Here is an 18,292-nt window from a genome sequence, read left to right as displayed (position 1 = left end):
CCTTCAGTCTCCTGTTATGTTTGTGTATTAATCACGTGATCCTTTATATTCCCAACCAGTGGAGAACACTTAGTTTATTACATACTTCATCTCTTTGTTACTCATTAGTAATCTACCAGGGTGACAATAATTAACTGCAGTAGTTTTACACAGCACATTCAAATTCAGTCACATCGAGGATCTTGTTCGTTCAGTCTCACTGCAGCAGGTGGCGCTGCTGCGATCCTCAAGTTATCCAACGACCGCCAATGAAAATAGCTAAAGAAGAAGAGGACCAATAAGGACGCACAATTGCGGTCACGTGACCTGGAAACATGGCCACTTGAACATGAGAAACATGCCAAGCGTCACAATGCACATAGTTTGTACAAAGTGATTGAAACAGTGAGGAACTCTTCGAGAATTCATATCTGTCGTCACGGTAAAAAACAAGTTTAATATCCGCTTCTTACACTCACATGTTGAACCCGCTAAAGCTCCGAAGTGTTTTAATGTGACGGGCTGTCCTGGATGGAACCAGGACGTTAAAGACATCATTCAGGAATCAGCTCTCAAATACAAGTTCTCCGTTGAAGATCCATCTGATCCAGAGAGGAGCAGCTGCAGAGTCACATGTCACAGCTCTCCGTCTCTGCTCGGTGATAACCAGACAACATTACATGTGTGCAGTTCTCAGCGGGCCGCGGTGCGACGGTCTGCTCCGGGGTGAGGACTGGGGACCGGGGACCGGAGACCGGAGACTGGGGACCGGAGACCGGAGTGTTTCGTCTTCTGACCCGTCATGAAGCTGCGGGTCCAGCTGCAGTGTAAGAACCTGCACGACTACCTGCGCGAGCTGAGTCCGGAGCTACTGGACAGACTGTACAACCACCCGGCGACATGTCTGGCTGTCTACAGGTAGGACGGAGACAACACAGGACGTATAGTATGATGGATGTATGTATGTATGATGTATGTATGTATGTATGATGTATGTATGTATGATGTATGTATATATGTATGTATGATGTATGTATGTATGTATGTATGTATGTATGTATGTATGATGTATGTATGTATGTATGTATGTATGTATGTATGTATGTATGATGTATGTATGTATGATGTATGTATGTATGTATGTATGTATGATGTAAGTATGTATGTATGATGTATGTATGTATGTATGTATGTATGTATGTATGTATGTATGTATGTATGTATGTATGATGTATGTATGATGTATGTATGTATGATGTATGTATATATGTATGTATGTGTATGTATGTATGATGTATGTATGATGTATGTATGTATGTATGTATGATGTATGTATGTATGTATGATGTATGTATGTATGTATGTATGTATGAATGATGTATGTATGTATGATGTATGTATGTATGATGTATGTATGATGTAAGTATGTATGTATGATGTATGTATGTATGTATGTATGATGTATGTATGTATGTATGTATGATGTATGTATGTATGATGTATGTATGTATGATGTATGTATGATGTATGTATGTATGTATGAATGATGTATGTATGTATGTATGTATGTATGATGTATGTATGTATGTATGTATGTATGTATGTATGTATGATGTATGTATGTATGATGTATGTATGTATGATGTATGTATGTATGTATGTATGATGTATGTATGATGTATGTATGTATGTATGTATGTATGTATGATGTATGTATGATGTATGTATGTATGATGTATGTATGTATGATGTATGTATGATGTAAGTATGTATGTATGATGTATGTATGTATGTATGAATGATGTATGTATGTATGTATGTATGTATGTATGTATGTATGTATGTATGTATGATGTATGTATGTATGATGTATGTATGTATGTATGTATGATGTATGTATGTATGATGTATGTATGTATGTATGATGTATGTATGTATGATGTATGTATGATGTATGTATGTATGATGTATGTATGTATGTATGTATGTATGTATGTATGTATGTATGTATGTATGAATGATGTATGTATGTATGTATGTATGTATGTATGATGTATGTATGTATGATGTATGTATGTATGTATGTATGTATGATGTAAGTATGTATGTATGATGTATGTATGTATGTATGTATGTATGTATGTATGAATGATGTATGTATGTATGTATGTATGATGTATGTATGATGTATGTATGTATGATGTATGTATATATGTATGTATGTATGATGTATGTATGTATGATGTATGTATGATGTATGTATGTATGTATGTATGTATGATGTATGTATGTATGTATGATGTATGTATGTATGTATGATGTATGTATGTATGTATGATGTATGTATGTATGTATGTATGTATGATGTATGTATGATGTATGTATGATGTATGTATGTATGTATGAATGATGTATGTATGTATGTATGATGTATGTATGTATGTATGTATGTATGATGTATGTATGTATGATGTATGTATGTATGATGTATGTATGTATGTATGTATGATGTATGTATGATGTATGTATGTATGTATGTATGTATGATGTATGTATGATGTATGTATGTATGATGTATGTATGTATGATGTATGTATGATGTAAGTATGTATGTATGATGTATGTATGTATGTATGAATGATGTATGTATGTATGTATGTATGTATGTATGATGTATGTATGTATGTATGTATGATGTATGTATGATGTATGTATGTATGATGTATGTATGTATGTATGATGTATGTATGTATGATGTATGTATGATGTATGTATGTATGATGTATGTATGTATGATGTATGATGTATGTATGTATGATGTATGTATGTATGATGTATGTATGTATGTATGATGTATGTATGTATGATGTATGTATGATGTATGTATGTATGTATGTATGTATGTATGTATGTATGATGTATGTATGTATGTATGTATGTATGTATGATGTATGTATGTATGTATGATGTATGTATGTATGTATGTATGATGTATGTATGATGTAAGTATGTATGTATGATGTATGTATGTATGTATGTATGTATGTATGAATGATGTATGTATGTATATGTATGTATGATGTATGTATGTATGTATGTATGTATGATGTATGTATGTATGATGTATGTATGTATGATGTATGTATGTATGTATGTATGTATGTATGATGTATGTATGTATGATGTATGTATGTATGTATGATGTATGTATGATGTATGTATGTATGATGTATGTATATATGTATGTATGTATGATGTATGTATGATGTATGTATGTATGATGTATGTATGTATGATGTATGTATGTATGATGTATGATGTATGTATGATGTATGTATGATGTATGTATGTATGATGTATGTATGTATGTATGATGTATGTATGTATGTATGTATGTATGTATGTATGTATGATGTATGTATGTATGTATGTATGTATGATGTATGTATGTATGTATGATGTATGTATGTATGTATGATGTATGTATATATGTATGTATGTATGTATGTATGATGTATGTATGTATGATGTATGTATGATGTATGTATGTATGTATGTATGTATGATGTATGTATGTATGTATGTATGATGTATGTATGTATGTATGATGTATGTATGTATGATGTATGTATGTATGTATGTATGATGTATGTATGTATGATGTATGTATGTATGATGTATGTATGATGTATGTATGTATGATGTATGTATGATGTATGTATGTATGTATGTATGATGTATGTATGTATGTATGATGTATGTATGTATGTATGATGTATGTATGTATGATGTATGTATGTATGATGTATGTATATGTATGATGTATGTATGTATGTATGTATGTATGTATGTATGTATGTATGTATGTATGTATGATGTATGTATGATGTATGTATGTATGATGTATGTATGTATGATGTATGTATATATGTATGTATGTATGATGTATGTATGATGTATGCATGTATGATGTATGTATGTATGTATGATGTATGTATGTATGATGTATGTATGTATGTAGTATGTATGTATGATGTATGTATGTATGTATGTATGTATGTATGTATGTATGTATGTATGTATGTATGTATGTATGATGTATGTATGATGTATGTATGATGTATGTATGTATGTATGTATGTATGTATGTATGTATGCTGTATGTATATATGTATTTATGTATGTATGTATGTACAGTGGTGTGAAAAAGTGTTTGCCTCCTTCCTGATTTCCAATTTTGTTGCATGTCTGTCACACTTAAATGTTTCAGATCATCAAACAAATTTAAATATTAGTCAAAGATAACACAAGTAAACACAAAATACAGTTTTTAAATAAAGGATTTTATTATTAAGGGAGAAAAAACAATCCAAACCCACATGGCCCTGTGTGAAAAAGTGTTTGTCCCCTCCTGTTAAAACATAACTTAACTGTAGTTTATCACACCTGAGTTCTATTTCTCGAGCCACACCCAGGCCTGATTACTGCCACACCTGTTCTCAATCAAGAAACCACTTCAATAGGACCTGCCTGACAAAGTGAAGGAGACCAGAAGATCCTCAAAAGCTGGACATCATGCCAAGACCCAAAGAAATTCAGGAACAAATGAGAAAGAAAGTAATTGAGATCTATCAGTCTGGAAAAGGTTCTAAAGCCATTTCTAAAGTTTTGGGACTCCAGAGAACCACAGTGAGAACCATTATCCACAAATGGAGAAAACATGGAACAGTGGTGAACCTTCCCAGGAGTGGCCGGCCGACCAAAATTACCCCGAGAGAGCAGAGACGACTCATCCGAGAGGTCACAAAAGACCCCACAACAACATCCAAAGGACTGCAGGCCTCACTTGCCTCAGTTCAGGTCAGTGTTCATGACTCCACCATAAGAAAGAGACTGGGCAAAAATGGCTGCATGGCAGAGTTCCCAGACCAAAACCACCGCTGAGCAAAAAGAACATTAAGGCTCGTCTCATTTCTCCAGAAAACATCTTGATGATCCCCGAGACTTTTGGGAAAATACTCTGTGGACTGACGAGACAAAAGTTGAACTTTTTGGAAGGTGTGTGTCCCGTTACATCTGGAGTAAAAGTAACACCACATTTCAGAAAAAGAACATCATACCAACAGTAAAACATGGTGGTGGTAGTGATGGTCTGGGGCTGTTTTGCTGCTTCAGGACCTGGAAGACTTGCTGTGATAAATGGAACCATGAATTCTACCGTCTACCAAAACATCCTGAAGGAGAACGTCCGGCCATCTGTTTGTGACCTCAAGCTGAAGCCAACTTGGGTTCTGCAGCAGGACAATGATCCAAAACACACCAGCAAGTCCACCTCTGAATGGATGAAGAAAAACAAAATGAAGACTTTGGAGTGGCCTAGTCAAAGTCCTGACCTGAATCCTATTGAGATGCTGTGACATGACCTTAAAAAGGAGGTTGGTGCTGGAAAACCCTCCAATGTGGCTGAATTACAACAACTCTGGAAAGATGAGTCGGCCAACATTCCTCCACAGCTGGAAAAGACTCATTGCAAGTTATCACAAACACTTGATTGCAGTTGTTGCTGCTGAGGGTGGCCCAACCAGTTATTAGGTTTAGGGGGGAAACACTTTTTCACACAGGGCCATGTGGGTTTGGATTGTTTTTCTCCCTTAATAATAAAAACCTCCATTTAAAAACTGCATTTTGTGTTTACTTGTGTTATCTTTGACTAATATTTAAATTTGTTTGATGATCTGAAACATTTAAGTGTGACAAACATGCAAAAAAATAAGAAATCTGGACGTGGGCAAACACTTTTTCCACACCTATGTATGTATGTAGACATGAACATGTGACTGTCTGATGCTCCACAGGGAACTCCCCTCTCTGGCCAAGAACTACGTGATGCGCATGCTGTTCGTGGATCAGCCTCTCCCGCAGGCTGCTGTGGCTCTGTGGGTGAAGAAAGACAGTCAGAAGTGAGTCCGTCTCTTCGTCCTGGCTGTCGGTGTCATTATAATGATCATTATATCATACTGCACCTTTAAACATCCTCATGGTGAAAGTAAATAAACGTCCTGCAGTGCTCACAGCTGTCCTCACTGTTTTTCTGCCTCCGTCTTCTTCCTGCAGGGATCATGATGAGTGTGTCTTGGTGCTGACAGGACTCCGTCTCTGGCACATTCAGCAGCTGCAGGGTGGTCTGCAGGGCTACATCTTAAACCCCGTGTTCAAAGACAACGTGAGGACGGCTCTGCTGGGCGGGTACGTCTTCTGCTCTGATCACTGCGATCAAACACGCCTCTGTCCTCACAAACTGTTCAGTCAGCAGTGAGACTGGATGCACACACACGGCTCAGAGATGTAACCTGGTCACCTGACCGACGGTTCACCTGTTGTGGAAATGTCAAACCCACTTGCTGCCTGCTTGCAGCCAGGATGTGGTCAGTTACAGGATGCGAACCTGTCAGACCACGTTAACCCTTTCCCTGCTGTGTCCTCTCCCAGCGGCCAAGCCTGGGCGGACGAGGGGAGCTCTCTGGGTCCGGACCGCCACGCCCGGGACATCGAGAGTCTGGACATCGAGAGTCTGGACCGCTACGCCATGGAGCGCTGGGAGGTGATCCTGCAGTTCATGGTGGGGTCTCCCAGTGCCGTCAGCCAGGACCTGGCCCAGCTGCTGGTCCAAGCAGGCCTCATGAAAAGGTACACGGTCAGATCTCCAGATCCAGCTGGGGCTCATCAAAAATATGATTTTCATGAACATTTTCATGTGTCACTGTGTGATGATAGTAAGAATTAAAGACGTGTCCCAAGTGAGCTCTGTTGTACCTCATGCTGTCCTCTGTGGTTGTCAGTGAGGCGGGGGAGGCACCCTACATCACCTCAGCAGGTTTCCAGTTCCTCCTGCTGGACACAGCCTCTCAGCTGTGGTACTTCACTCTGCAGTACCTCAAAACTGCTCAGGTGAGTGAGTCATCTGCTGCGGTCATAGATTAACTCTGGATCCTCAGAGTCTGTCATCACACTGACCACCAGACATGCAGCGCTCAGATCAGTGACAGAGCTGCTGGACAGACTGTCTGCTTCCTGCTGGAGGTGAAAGAATCCTGAATAAAGGAGCAGCAGTCACTGTTTGTTCTGTCAGATCTGATCATTTACAGTAACATTTACAGTAATCTTCTGAATAATGTGACCATAGATCATTGTGTCTCTTCCATCAGAGAGAGGACAGAAGGAATCAAAGAGCTTCATGTTAAAGCACTGCAGTATATTGGATACATATCTCTGTCAGACAATTATCATCACAAATATAATTGCACACTAGAGTCACAGCTCTGTGGGTCACAGAGGTGTTCATTCATCATTTCTGTTGTCAGTTGCCTAGCAACTAGAGCCAGAACTTCATTGAGGTCACTGAGCTTTGAACTAAATACCTCCAGGTGCAGTGGGACACAGAGTGGACATTGTGTGTATCTGTTTCTGGTTTTTATAGAGGTCACAAAATAAAAAGCAATGATTTTACAACATGAATTCCCCATCAGGTGTGTATTAGTTCCTGGTGACTGGTAGATTACGGGTTTAACATCATATCGAGTGAAAAAGCAGCTCCTCTGTAGCTCCTGTAACACTGTTGAACTCAGGTTAGACAGATTCTACAACTTTTATTTTTACAACTCTTACACACAAAGTAAGTGAGCCGGTGACTAAATGAAATATTTTTTAATCCAAAGAGACTTTAATATCGGTGTCCAGAATTGGACTCATGACCTGAGTGATTGCAAGAGTTTGTATTGACCTGGTAGAACAGTTCAGTAAGGATGTGGTGTTTCATTTGAAGATGGCTTGAATAGAATATTACGAAGTGAAACAGGACAAAGATGTTCATATCAAACCTGACATCAGATCTTTATTTATAGAAATGATTAGATATGAAAAAAGTACATAGGATGAGTGCGGTCGTCCCCTGAGAGAGGCTGTAGCCAACAGGGATGTGTACTTCCCCTGGAAGACAGATGTCTCGGTCTGAAACACCCTCCAGTCCCAATGGGATGACCACGTGTCCCTCGACACCTCAGAGGGAGGCAGGGAGTTCAAAGTCTTGAGTGTAAAATAATCCTGATCCTTTAAAACATTGAAGAGGAAAGATGTCAGTGATCTGAGGGGTCAGGTGATCGGACCCCTCCACAGTCACCGCTCCAGTCTCCCTGTTCATTACTTGAACTCAGGGCAGCAGCTCTCGACCTGCACAGGTCGGGTCACCACCATCCTGCAGAGCATCGTGCATCCTCGCTAGAGTCCACAGCCGGGACAGAATCAGCGGTGGTCCTCCTAAAACCTCTAAACCCCTCGTTAGAGTCCGGCTACTTCACACCACCTCACAGTTTTTTACCTGAAACTATTTTTGTTATTTTATGCTTGCTAATTATTTAATAAGGGCATTAATTTGATAACATCTCCTGATATGTATATCCTGTTTTGTCTGTTGCAGTCCAGAGGGATGGAACTGGTGGAGATCTTGTCCTTCTTATTCCAGCTCAGCTTCTCAACTCTGGGCAGAGTGAGTGGTTCTGTTGGACCTTCCTAGCGGTTATGCGTGTGTGTGCAGCGGTCAGAGGTTTGAGTTACTCGTTCAGTCTGTGTTCCTGTGTTGTGACTGATGCTGTGCTGCCTGTGTGCTGCAGGATTACTCGGTGGAGGGGATGAGTGAGTCGTTGCTCACCTTCCTGCAGCACCTTCGGGAGTTTGGACTGGTGTTCCAGAGGAAGGTGAGACTCTGAGACGACACACGTAGACCTCCGGGAGTCTAACTACTGTCTGAGATGATCCTCACGGTCAGCTGGGCCACTTCAGTCTCAGCACACTGATGGTAGACATTAAAGTGAACTCTGGTTCTTATGTTCTGCTGACATTCAGCTGTAGATAATGTTGAAAAATTATCTATCTATGAAAGATATATTCAAGATGTATTGTAGATTATTGTAAAAGTTACACATCACAGAAGGAACAATAACAAATGAAAAGTACCATTTCAGTACGTACATTTTAAAATGGTACTTCAGTATTATAGTGTCGTATTTTCAGTAAATTGGAGGACTTGGAAGTAACAGATTATAAAAGTAGGCCGTCACCATATCAGACTTTCACTCAACAATGATTGTGGTCAAAAGAACATCTGTTGAACATAATTCCAGTGGGAGTCACATTATGACATCATCGATTATGGGCAGCATATAGCTCCTTGATACTTGATATAAAAGGTAATTTACATAAAGATAAGCTATTGTTACAGTCTGATTATTTTATTAATGTCTTTGTTTTTACAGTTTAGTAGTTTCCATCGAGCTCAGTCAGTCAGCTCAGTGAAATTCATTCATGGTCACAGGACTCATGATTGTTATATACTACCCTCCCATTTTGTGCACTTATGGTTTACTATCATAACCTATTTTATTTATCTTTGTCTAAATGGAAAAATTATATTAAAAATAAATGTTATTTCAAACCGTCGCTTAGACGTATTTAATTTGGTAGCTTTATTCTCAAAACAAAGGAAGAGGGCATGCTGGGAAATGCTTATTAGCCTGTCATATGGTTTGGGGTGAGGGCAGGGGCCAAAGATCATCGGGAGGGGGGGATTTTGTCAGACAAAGCTCCTTCAGAGCCAAGAAGACATCATCCAGCTGCTTTAACCTCCACGATGAGCTCATCTTTGTACACTGGACATGCAGCCACCTTCAGACTCACATCAGATCTATCTGAGGTTTTTTTTATTGGATATTTATGCCAAAATATACGTGATCCGTTTTTGAATTTTTCTCTTAATAATTGATCATTTGTGTTAGACAACATGACCTTGTGGGCATCACAGTGCAGTCAGGCCTGTGGCTGTTTCTAATTTAGATTTACTGGTCATGGTTTGATTTTATTTCACTTTTGGCTTCTGAACCGGATTATTTTATGAATATTTTATAGAGGTGAGAGTCGTGATCAGTAGAAGTAGTAAAAGTATTCAGGTGCTCAGCAGACAAAACAGACTTGGAGATCCCCCCCAGACTGAATGCAACAGATTTAGGATCCAAAAAAAGGGCTCAAAACTGAGGAAAAAGCTCTTTGAGTTACATCATTACAGAACATTTTACATTTGCAGAAACTATCATGCGACTGATGAATGTGATGATTCATTTTAACAAAGCAGAGTTTATTGATTGAAATGTAAGACTGATTTCAGATGTATGTGGTAAGTATATGAAGCTTTTGGTAACTCTTCCATCTTGTGTCATCAGAGGAAGTCGAGGAGGTACTACCCCACCAGACTGGCAATCACTCTGGCTGCAGGAGTCACTACCAGCTCCTCCTCCTCCTCTTCGTCCTCCTCCTCCTCCAGCCTGGCTTCCACCTCTGGTGCTGGAGATGCAGGCTTCATTGTGGTAGAAACCAATTATCGTATCTACGCCTACACAAGTACGTCTGAGCACCAGAAGATTTTCATGCTGCATTTTACATCATGTTTTAAATCATTGTTGAAGTGTCTCTTATTACAGCGAGAGGCTGCCAGCTGGGGGTTTCTTTATCTCTGATATGATGTGTTTCAAAGAATCTGATACAAGTGAAGTGCACCAGAGTGTAATCATTTACACTTCAGACTTCCTGTAAGATTTCAGCCACAGTACAGACAGTCAGCACTCACAGTTCTCAGACATTATCAACATCTGGAGAGAAATGCTTCTTCATGTTGTTTCTGAGGTTCTGTAAGACGTTCAGACGGACTTCAGCGACCTGTCTGTGGGTCGGGTACAGAACTGCAGTCAGGATGTAATGACAGGAAGCAGGAGGAAACACCAGCACCTTCAACACTTACAACCCTGTTTCCACAAAAGTTGGGATGCTGTGTAAAATGTAAAGAAAAACAGAAAGTGATGATTTGCAAATCATTTAAACACATAGTTGATTGTAAATAGACCAAAGACAACTTATCATATGTTAAAATGGAGAAATATGTTTGTTTTATGAAAAATATTTTGATTTTGATGGCAGCAACACGTCTCTAAAAAGTTGTGACAGGATCATGTTCACCACTGTGTTGCATCACTTCTTCTTTTAACAACACTCTGTAAACGTTTGGGAACTGAGGAGACCAGTTTCTGGAGTTTTAAAAGTGAAATGTGGTCCCATTCTTGCCTGGTATAGGATTTCAGCTGCTCAACAGTTCAGGGTCTCCTTGGTTGTATTTTGCATGTCCTGATGCTCCAGATGTTTTCAATGATTGACAGATGTGGACTGCAGGAGGTCAGTTTATCAGCGGACTCTTCTACTACGGAGACATGCTGTTGGAATACGTGCAGAATGTGGTTGGATGTTGTTCTGCTGAAATAAACAAGACCTTCCCTGAAAGAGACGTTGTCTGGATGGCAGCATATGTTGCACATAACACATTCAGCATTAATGCTTCCTTCCAGATGTTCAAGCTACCCATGCCATGTGTACTAATGGATCCCTGTACCATCACAGATGCTGGCTTTTGAACTGAGCGCTGATAACAAGCTGGATGGTCCCTCTCCTCTTTAACTTTGTTGAACTATTTTCCCACTCAGTCTTTCACAGAGTGGTGAACCTCTTCCCATCTTCACTGCTGAGAGACTCTGCTTCTCTGAAAAGATCTTTTTATACCTGTGGTGGCGGGGTGTGGTTAGCTCAGCTGCAGGGGGGAGAGAGTGATGGAGTGGTTCATGGAACGGTGCCGAGAGGAGGAGAATTGGCGCAACTGAACTGAATTAGGGGATTGTTTTCTCTCCTTGATAAGTGAGCAGGACCTGGTGAGGAGGAAGGAAAGGCAGCGACTGGACGGACGCTCGGAGACAGGGCAGGAGAGCAGCAAGTGTGTGTGTGTGTGTGTGAAGGAATAAAAGGAACCGTAAAATGAACTTTGTGGCTCAGCGGGTCATTTGTATCTCCGAGGAACCTCCACTGGCCAGTGTGAGCAGGACCCTCACCAGGTCCTGCTCACTTATCAAGGAGAGAAAACAATCCCCTGATTCAGTTCAGCTGCGCCAATTCTCCTCCTCTCGGCATCGTTCCCTGAACCACTCCATCACTCTCTCCCCCTGCAGCTGAGCTAACCACACCCCACCACCACAATACCCAATCATGTTACTGATCTGGTGCCAATTAATCTAATTAGTTGTAAGATGTTCCACCAGGAGGTTTTTTTTTAATTTTTTTTTATCTTTACACAGTTTTTCCAGTCTTTTGTTGATCCTGTCCCAACTTTTTTGAGACATGTTGCTGCCATCCAATTAAAAATGAACAGATATTTTTTTTATAAAACAATAACATTTCTCAGTTTCAACATTTTATATGTTGTCTTTGGTTTATTTTCGATAAAATATGAGTTTCTGAGATTTGAAAATGATTGCATTCTGTTTTTAATTAAATTTTACACCGCGTCTTAACTGTTCTGGAATCGATGTTGTAAGATCATTTATCAAACGTGTCCTGTATTTTTTTACCACTTGGCTGACAGAACCTGAGCTGTCTGTGTTTGTGTTCCTGACAGACTCGGAGCTTCAGATTGCTCTGGTGGCTCTCTTCAGTGAGATGTTGTACCGCTTCCCCAACGTGGTGGTGGCTCATCTGACCAGGGAGTCTGTGCAACAGGCCATCGCCAACGGCATCACAGCACAACAGGTACTCTGCTACTGCACACACCACTCATCCAGGTGGAGGAATCTAACCTGAAGAATTCATCTGGTTTATCTTTTCCAGAACTTAAAGAACAACAGAACTCAAAGTTATGAAAATATGTGACGTGTCTTTACGGAGCGGACAGTCTGTATCTGCAGTGTGAATTATATCCACCAAACTAGTGTTTTAAATTCTCTTTAAATCACATCTGTTCTACACATACTGACATATTGTCCGTATAAAACCAAAGTTTAATCTCTTACAGCTGAGACTGCAGAAAACTGTCGCGTTTATAAAACTGTGGCAGCCTAAAGAGAAGACCATATTTCCCAGAAACCCTCTGTTCTGATGGTTTTTTTTGTGGTGAACCAGCATGTGGTTTTGATGATGAGGAGAGGTTGACTGACTGCAGATGAAGAGTTCCGGTTTGGGCAGACTTCCTCTGAGCTGTAACATTTTTAATACAGCTTCAACTGGGACCTTTTATTGAGGAGGAATTTAGCAAAAACATCTGCAAGTATTGTGGAGATTGGTGTAATTTGCATTCATTTCTGTGATCATGATGTGGTGGAGTGACTGAGAGGTGGAGCCTGGTCATTAAGGGCTGTTTATGTAAGGAGAAAGATTTGAAGCAACAAAAAAATGCTTCTCTATAGTGAAACATAACAGACACAAACCGCTGCACATAAATATTGACCTGAATTTACAGCCCCGTTTCCAAAAGAGTTGGGACGCTGTGTAAATGAAAATAAAAACAGAAAGCAATGATTTGCAAATCCCATAAACCCTAATTTAATTGAAACTAGACCAAAGACAAAATATAAAATGTTGAAATGGAGAATTTTTTAATTTGATGTCAGTAACACGACAGGGTCAACAAAAGACTGGAAAAGTTGTGTAAAGATTAAAAAAAAAAAACACCTAATCAAAATCTCACAACTAATTATGTTACCATGGCAACAGATCAGTAACATGATTGTGTATAAAAAAGATGATTTCAGAGAGCAGTGAAGATGGGGAGAGGTTCAGGAAGAAGCAGCTAGACAGAAACGTTCAGACGCTGGCATTATATGTAAGTAAGAAGGGAGTCAGTAACGGTGTCCAGGGCACGTTTAGTGTTTATATCATTTCACGATTATCCCAGGTGTGGTTTTTCATCTTCATTTGTAGTTGTTTCTGAAGAGATTCAGATTTATGTAATTACATTCAGAGGTACCATTTTATCTGACCAGGACTTTGTCTTTTAGTAGCTGCACGTCAGCGGTGAAAATGTACGCAGTGTTTCCTCATCTGGCCTCAGTGAATCATGTATAATACAAATATCGGACGTTGAACAGAAGCCTGTGGACCTCCATGACGAACCTCTGCGTTCATGGAAGAGTCATCATGAACATGAATCCATCTGATAAATGTTTTCAATGATTTCTTCCAGATTATCCACTTCCTGAGGACCAGAGCTCATCCTGTGATGCTCACTCAGGTACAGAAACCCATCCAGTCCTCTGATACTCAACTCTGATCCAATAGTCTGGGTCTGACCTTTAACCCCTCTGAACCGTGTTCCTCAGACCACGGTGCTGCCTTCAACTATCACGGATCAGATCAGACTGTGGGAGCTGGAGAGAGATCGACTGCAGTTCACTGAGGGTGAGCGTTCTTCTCTCTCTCTCTCGCTCTCTTTCTGTGTGTGTGTGTGTGTGTGTGTGTGTGTGTGTGTGTGTGTGTGTGTGTGTGTGTGTGTGTGTGTGTGTGTGTGTGTGTGTGTGTGTGTGTGTGTGTGGGTGGTCATGTTGTAGTACCACGTCTCCTGTTCCTCCTTTTAATTTGCTGTTAATGGAAACCCGACACTTCCTCTATGTTGTCCCTGTTGTATATTTCTTCTGCACTGATTCCAGCGGTCATGTCCTGCTCTGCTGCTCCCACGTGGACCAGAACCTCAGCTGGTTCTCGTGTTTTTGATCACATACGGTGGATTAAAGGGCCTCTTGTCCTGGTCGGCTCCAAATCTGAAACATCTTTACAAAATGAGTTTTCTGGCAGAAGAAAGTAAAGAAGGAAGAAGCGTTTAGTCATTAGTGAAGGAGGAGTCGTGATGTTCTCAACAGTAATAAAAGAGCTGCATGTAGAAGTGACTGATAAAAGCAGCTGTGTGGTGAGTACGACATGAGTCTGCTGTTACACTGGTAGGAAAAAGATAAACCTAGAGGAGGCTTTGGTGAAACGAGTTCCTGTACATCTCTTTTATCACTTGATGGAACAAAAACAACTCGGGCAGCTGCTGTAAGGTGACGGTAACATGTGGAAGCAGCGGGTCAGACACCAAAAGGAGCTGTGTTTATGTTCAGTCTTTATTCAGAGGATGTCAGAGGACCGACTGAAGACACATTGCAAAGACAAAATGGCCACATGTGACTCAGACCTCCTCTGAATGGGACCTGAACAGGTCCGATTGTTCATGATCACAGCTGTTCTTTATCTGACCAGCTGTGATCTGATCACCAGGACGGATGAGGAAGGACTGATACTGTCAGCTGGAAACAGGGTCCCTTATACATGAAGTAACACAGTAGTTGTTACCCAGAATTCATTATTTGTTTGTGCTGGCCACATTACACGGCCCTGCTGATAGAGCTGAAGGGTAACTGATGCTGTCTGAGCGGTTGTACCCGGGACCAGAGAGGATGACCTTTGAACTTGTGTCTCACCTGTCCTCAGGAGTCCTCTACAACCAGTTCCTGTCCCAGGCTGACTTCGAGGTGCTGCGAGACAGAGCTCAGGTTGGATTCTGTTTCCTAAATACATGTCAACACAATAACATGTTTCATATTCAACTGTTTTTTTCTACCATTGATCCGTGTTGACTCCTTCATGCTTCAACGCTGTTTTCCGCTGTCACTCTTTTATTTCTATAATTGCACATCTTATTTGTAGATTTCGAGCGTGATTCTTCAAACTGACGCTGCTAAAATCACACAAACACTTTATGGCCAAAAGGAATCAGTGGTCATTACGACACGAGTCTTATTTAGTGGCTGAGGCCAACCAGGTGCTCACAGGACGCACTTCATCCAGGAGTCTCACACAAGGAGTTCGGTGTACTACAGCGAGACTGCAGACAGACGTCCAGCTGGTACCACGGGTCCAGAGAAGATTCTCCTGGAAGCCCAGTGTTCATGTTAAAAACTGTTTTCAGCACATATCAGGATATGATGTCATAACTCCTCCGACAGCCTTCATCAACCCCGACCTATAAACACATATCTGCACTATAAATAATAATGTGAAGGAGTGGGACCAGACCTGGAAGTGTTCTGGTTCCTGTTTGTAGTCCATGTGGAGATCAGAACGGCTTTTCTTTTCTACCAGTGAGGAAATGGCAGGTCTCTTGATCCGGTTGAAATGAATTTACATTTGCTTGAAGATCCGGTCCTCTCTGTCAGTAAGTGCTCTGTGACTGATGGACCAACCGAACACTCAACACAACCTGAACCGCAGGTTAACTCATCAGTCTCTGACTCACTGGCTAGCTTTGCTAACGGCCCCTTTATGAGGGATGCTGCCCGGCTCCTGGATTTCTGCGGTCACTTTTAGGAGCATAAAGTTATCATAACTATTTGACCTGCCGAGTGTAAAACGAACCGGAGTCCTAATGAGCCGTCTCGTTCTTTAATGACACTGTAATAGTTGCTATCGCGTTGGAGCAGGAGGGCCAGGGATGAGGATGAGACTGGTGCTTTCTTTACTCCGTTTATTTCTTCTTTTGTGTCTGCTTTTACTTGCTGATGTGAGGAAGATCCCTCCACAGTTACCTGTTGTGAACCCCCATCCTGTCCGCTGTGTAACGCGCTGGTTGTGCTGCAGGGTCTGGGCTGTCTGGTGTGGCAGGACGTGGCTCACAGGGTGATGGTGGTGACCCCGCAGGGACACAGCGAGGTCAAGAGGTTCTGGAAACGACAGCGAACTCACACCTAACTGGACCCGGAGGAGCGGTGATGTCACACCTGAGGACATTTTCTTCCTGTGATGTCACGCCTCTCCCTCTCCACAGGGTCTCAGTGTTATAGGACGATGGAGATGTATGTTTTATTAAATGCTGACTTTCATGTGTTTTGGTTAAACAGAACCAACTGCTCGTTCTTTCCTCTTTGAGTAGTTACAGTGGTTTATTTGCAGGAGAGTCGATGATGAAATGTTTTCTTGCATACTGTATGCAGCGAAGTCTCAACATGGGTCATTATAATGTGCCCACGTTATATGAAGGTACCCGCTGGTACACTAGTCATGTGATGAAATATCTCCTGTAAATGTCCTGGGAGCAGATGAGTTAAAAACTACTCATCAACAAAACGATCTGCCGTCATCCATGTTGTTGTCGATAATATTGTGACGCTCTTCAAACTGGAAGTGAAACAACCGATTCTGTCAGATTGTATCTGCAACACATACAACTGTCAGAAGAGACCGATTTATGGTTAAAATTAGAACAAATATCTCCATGAGGCTTAATGTGGAAGGATGAGACACCTCTAACCGCAGGATGAAGAATCCAGAGGCATTTTCCCCTTCATACTTTTCTGATTTAAAATTTTCAGTCTTTTAATTAGCTGTATTATACCATGTTGAAACCAAAGGCACTTTTCTCAGTGTTTGTATTCCCATCTAAGCCTAATGAGTCTGCACAGACCCAGAAGTGACCATATTTGGACGGAGGGAGCTGTGGGTCTGACTGATCTGATTGGAAACCTGAGGACAATATGCTCCGCCCAGCGATACTGGGAACCTGACTGCTCCGCAGACTTAAGGTGACCAGATCCTAACGAGCAAAATTCAGCGCCAAGAAAACACATTCGGGCGACAATGTGGGACATGAGATGCTGAAAGATCATAAAATGCTGATACGTCTTTCCAACTTAGAAAATAAACACACAATACACTCAGCAGGGTACAGGTCAGTAGGTGGGGGACTCTACGTACACATTTTGTTTGAATAAACCTTTCCGTACTTCCATGCTAAGTCAATAAAGAAAGCAAAATAAGAAGCAGTAGTTTCTCAGTAAAGTATCTCAGCTAACTAGTCGGCTGACCTGTACGGCTGTAGTGGTGACTTAACATCTAGAGCCAATCAAAATGTGGGACACAGGACGAGGGAGAGACATGCTGCGCAGTCCAACAGAAAGTGGGACACCGGGTCCCCCTACACAGGCCTGTCAATCAAACAGACACGCTTCCAAAAACACCCATTTATATTTTATATTTCATATTATTTTCAGATGGACCTCCAGAAAACTAATAAGAAGGAGTGACTTTAGCTAACAACACCGAGATAACTGATGGACACATTTTATTCACTTTGGATTTGATGAGAGAAGTTGAATGGGAGTCTATGGAGCCGGAGGCTTTTTGGAGCCGACCTCTAGTGGCACTCGCTGGTATTGCAGCTGAAGACACTTCTGGATTGGAACCATTTTACAGACCTGAAGCTACAAACACTTTTATATCCAGTCTGTGATCTGTATCTGTACTCGGTATAAGTGACTTCAGTCAGTGGTTAACCCACAAGGAAATAAGGCTAAGGTGGATTTAGCTGTTATTAGCGTCTGACTTAATGTTTTTGACAGAAATCAACAGCACAGCAGTGAAAGAAGTC

General features: G+C 40.9%; 1 protein-coding gene across 1 annotated transcript; it reads left to right on the top strand.

Annotated features, from left to right (window-relative positions):
* Positions 1 to 307: 307 nt before the first annotated feature.
* Positions 308 to 17,630, top strand: gtf2h4 (general transcription factor IIH, polypeptide 4). The gene is made up of 14 exons (XM_069176739.1): positions 308 to 421; positions 670 to 897; positions 5,835 to 5,939; positions 6,094 to 6,225; positions 6,469 to 6,666; positions 6,819 to 6,927; positions 8,453 to 8,521; positions 8,646 to 8,729; positions 10,248 to 10,425; positions 12,518 to 12,648; positions 14,078 to 14,125; positions 14,214 to 14,292; positions 15,361 to 15,422; positions 16,507 to 17,630. Exons 2-14 carry the CDS (start codon positions 782 to 784, stop codon positions 16,615 to 16,617), a joined length of 1,422 nt encoding a protein of 473 aa, XP_069032840.1. The 5' UTR covers positions 308 to 421; positions 670 to 781; the 3' UTR covers positions 16,618 to 17,630.
* Positions 17,631 to 18,292: the final 662 nt, after the last annotated feature.

The sequence above is a fragment of the Embiotoca jacksoni genome, unplaced genomic scaffold (genome assembly GCF_022577435.1).
Source record: "Embiotoca jacksoni isolate LCO1_2020_lvr unplaced genomic scaffold, fEmbJac1.0.p SCAF_7, whole genome shotgun sequence".
In the NCBI taxonomy this organism is placed as follows: domain Eukaryota; kingdom Metazoa; phylum Chordata; class Actinopteri; family Embiotocidae; genus Embiotoca; species Embiotoca jacksoni.
This window is presented reverse-complemented; position numbering and strand designations above follow the sequence as displayed.

What these genes read in the sequence shown, in the direction of transcription:
- gtf2h4 (XM_069176739.1), top strand. Translation starts at nt 782, where the DNA reads ATGAAGCTGCGGGTCCAGCTGCAGTGTAAGAACCTGCACGACTACCTG. An exon ending in AGTACCTCAAAACTGCTCAG is followed by an intron (nt 6,928 to 8,452) that starts GTGAGTGAGTCA and finishes TGTCTGTTGCAG; the next exon opens with TCCAGAGGGATGGAACTGGT. An exon ending in TCGACTGCAGTTCACTGAGG is followed by an intron (nt 14,293 to 15,360) that starts GTGAGCGTTCTT and finishes ACCTGTCCTCAG; the next exon opens with GAGTCCTCTACAACCAGTTC.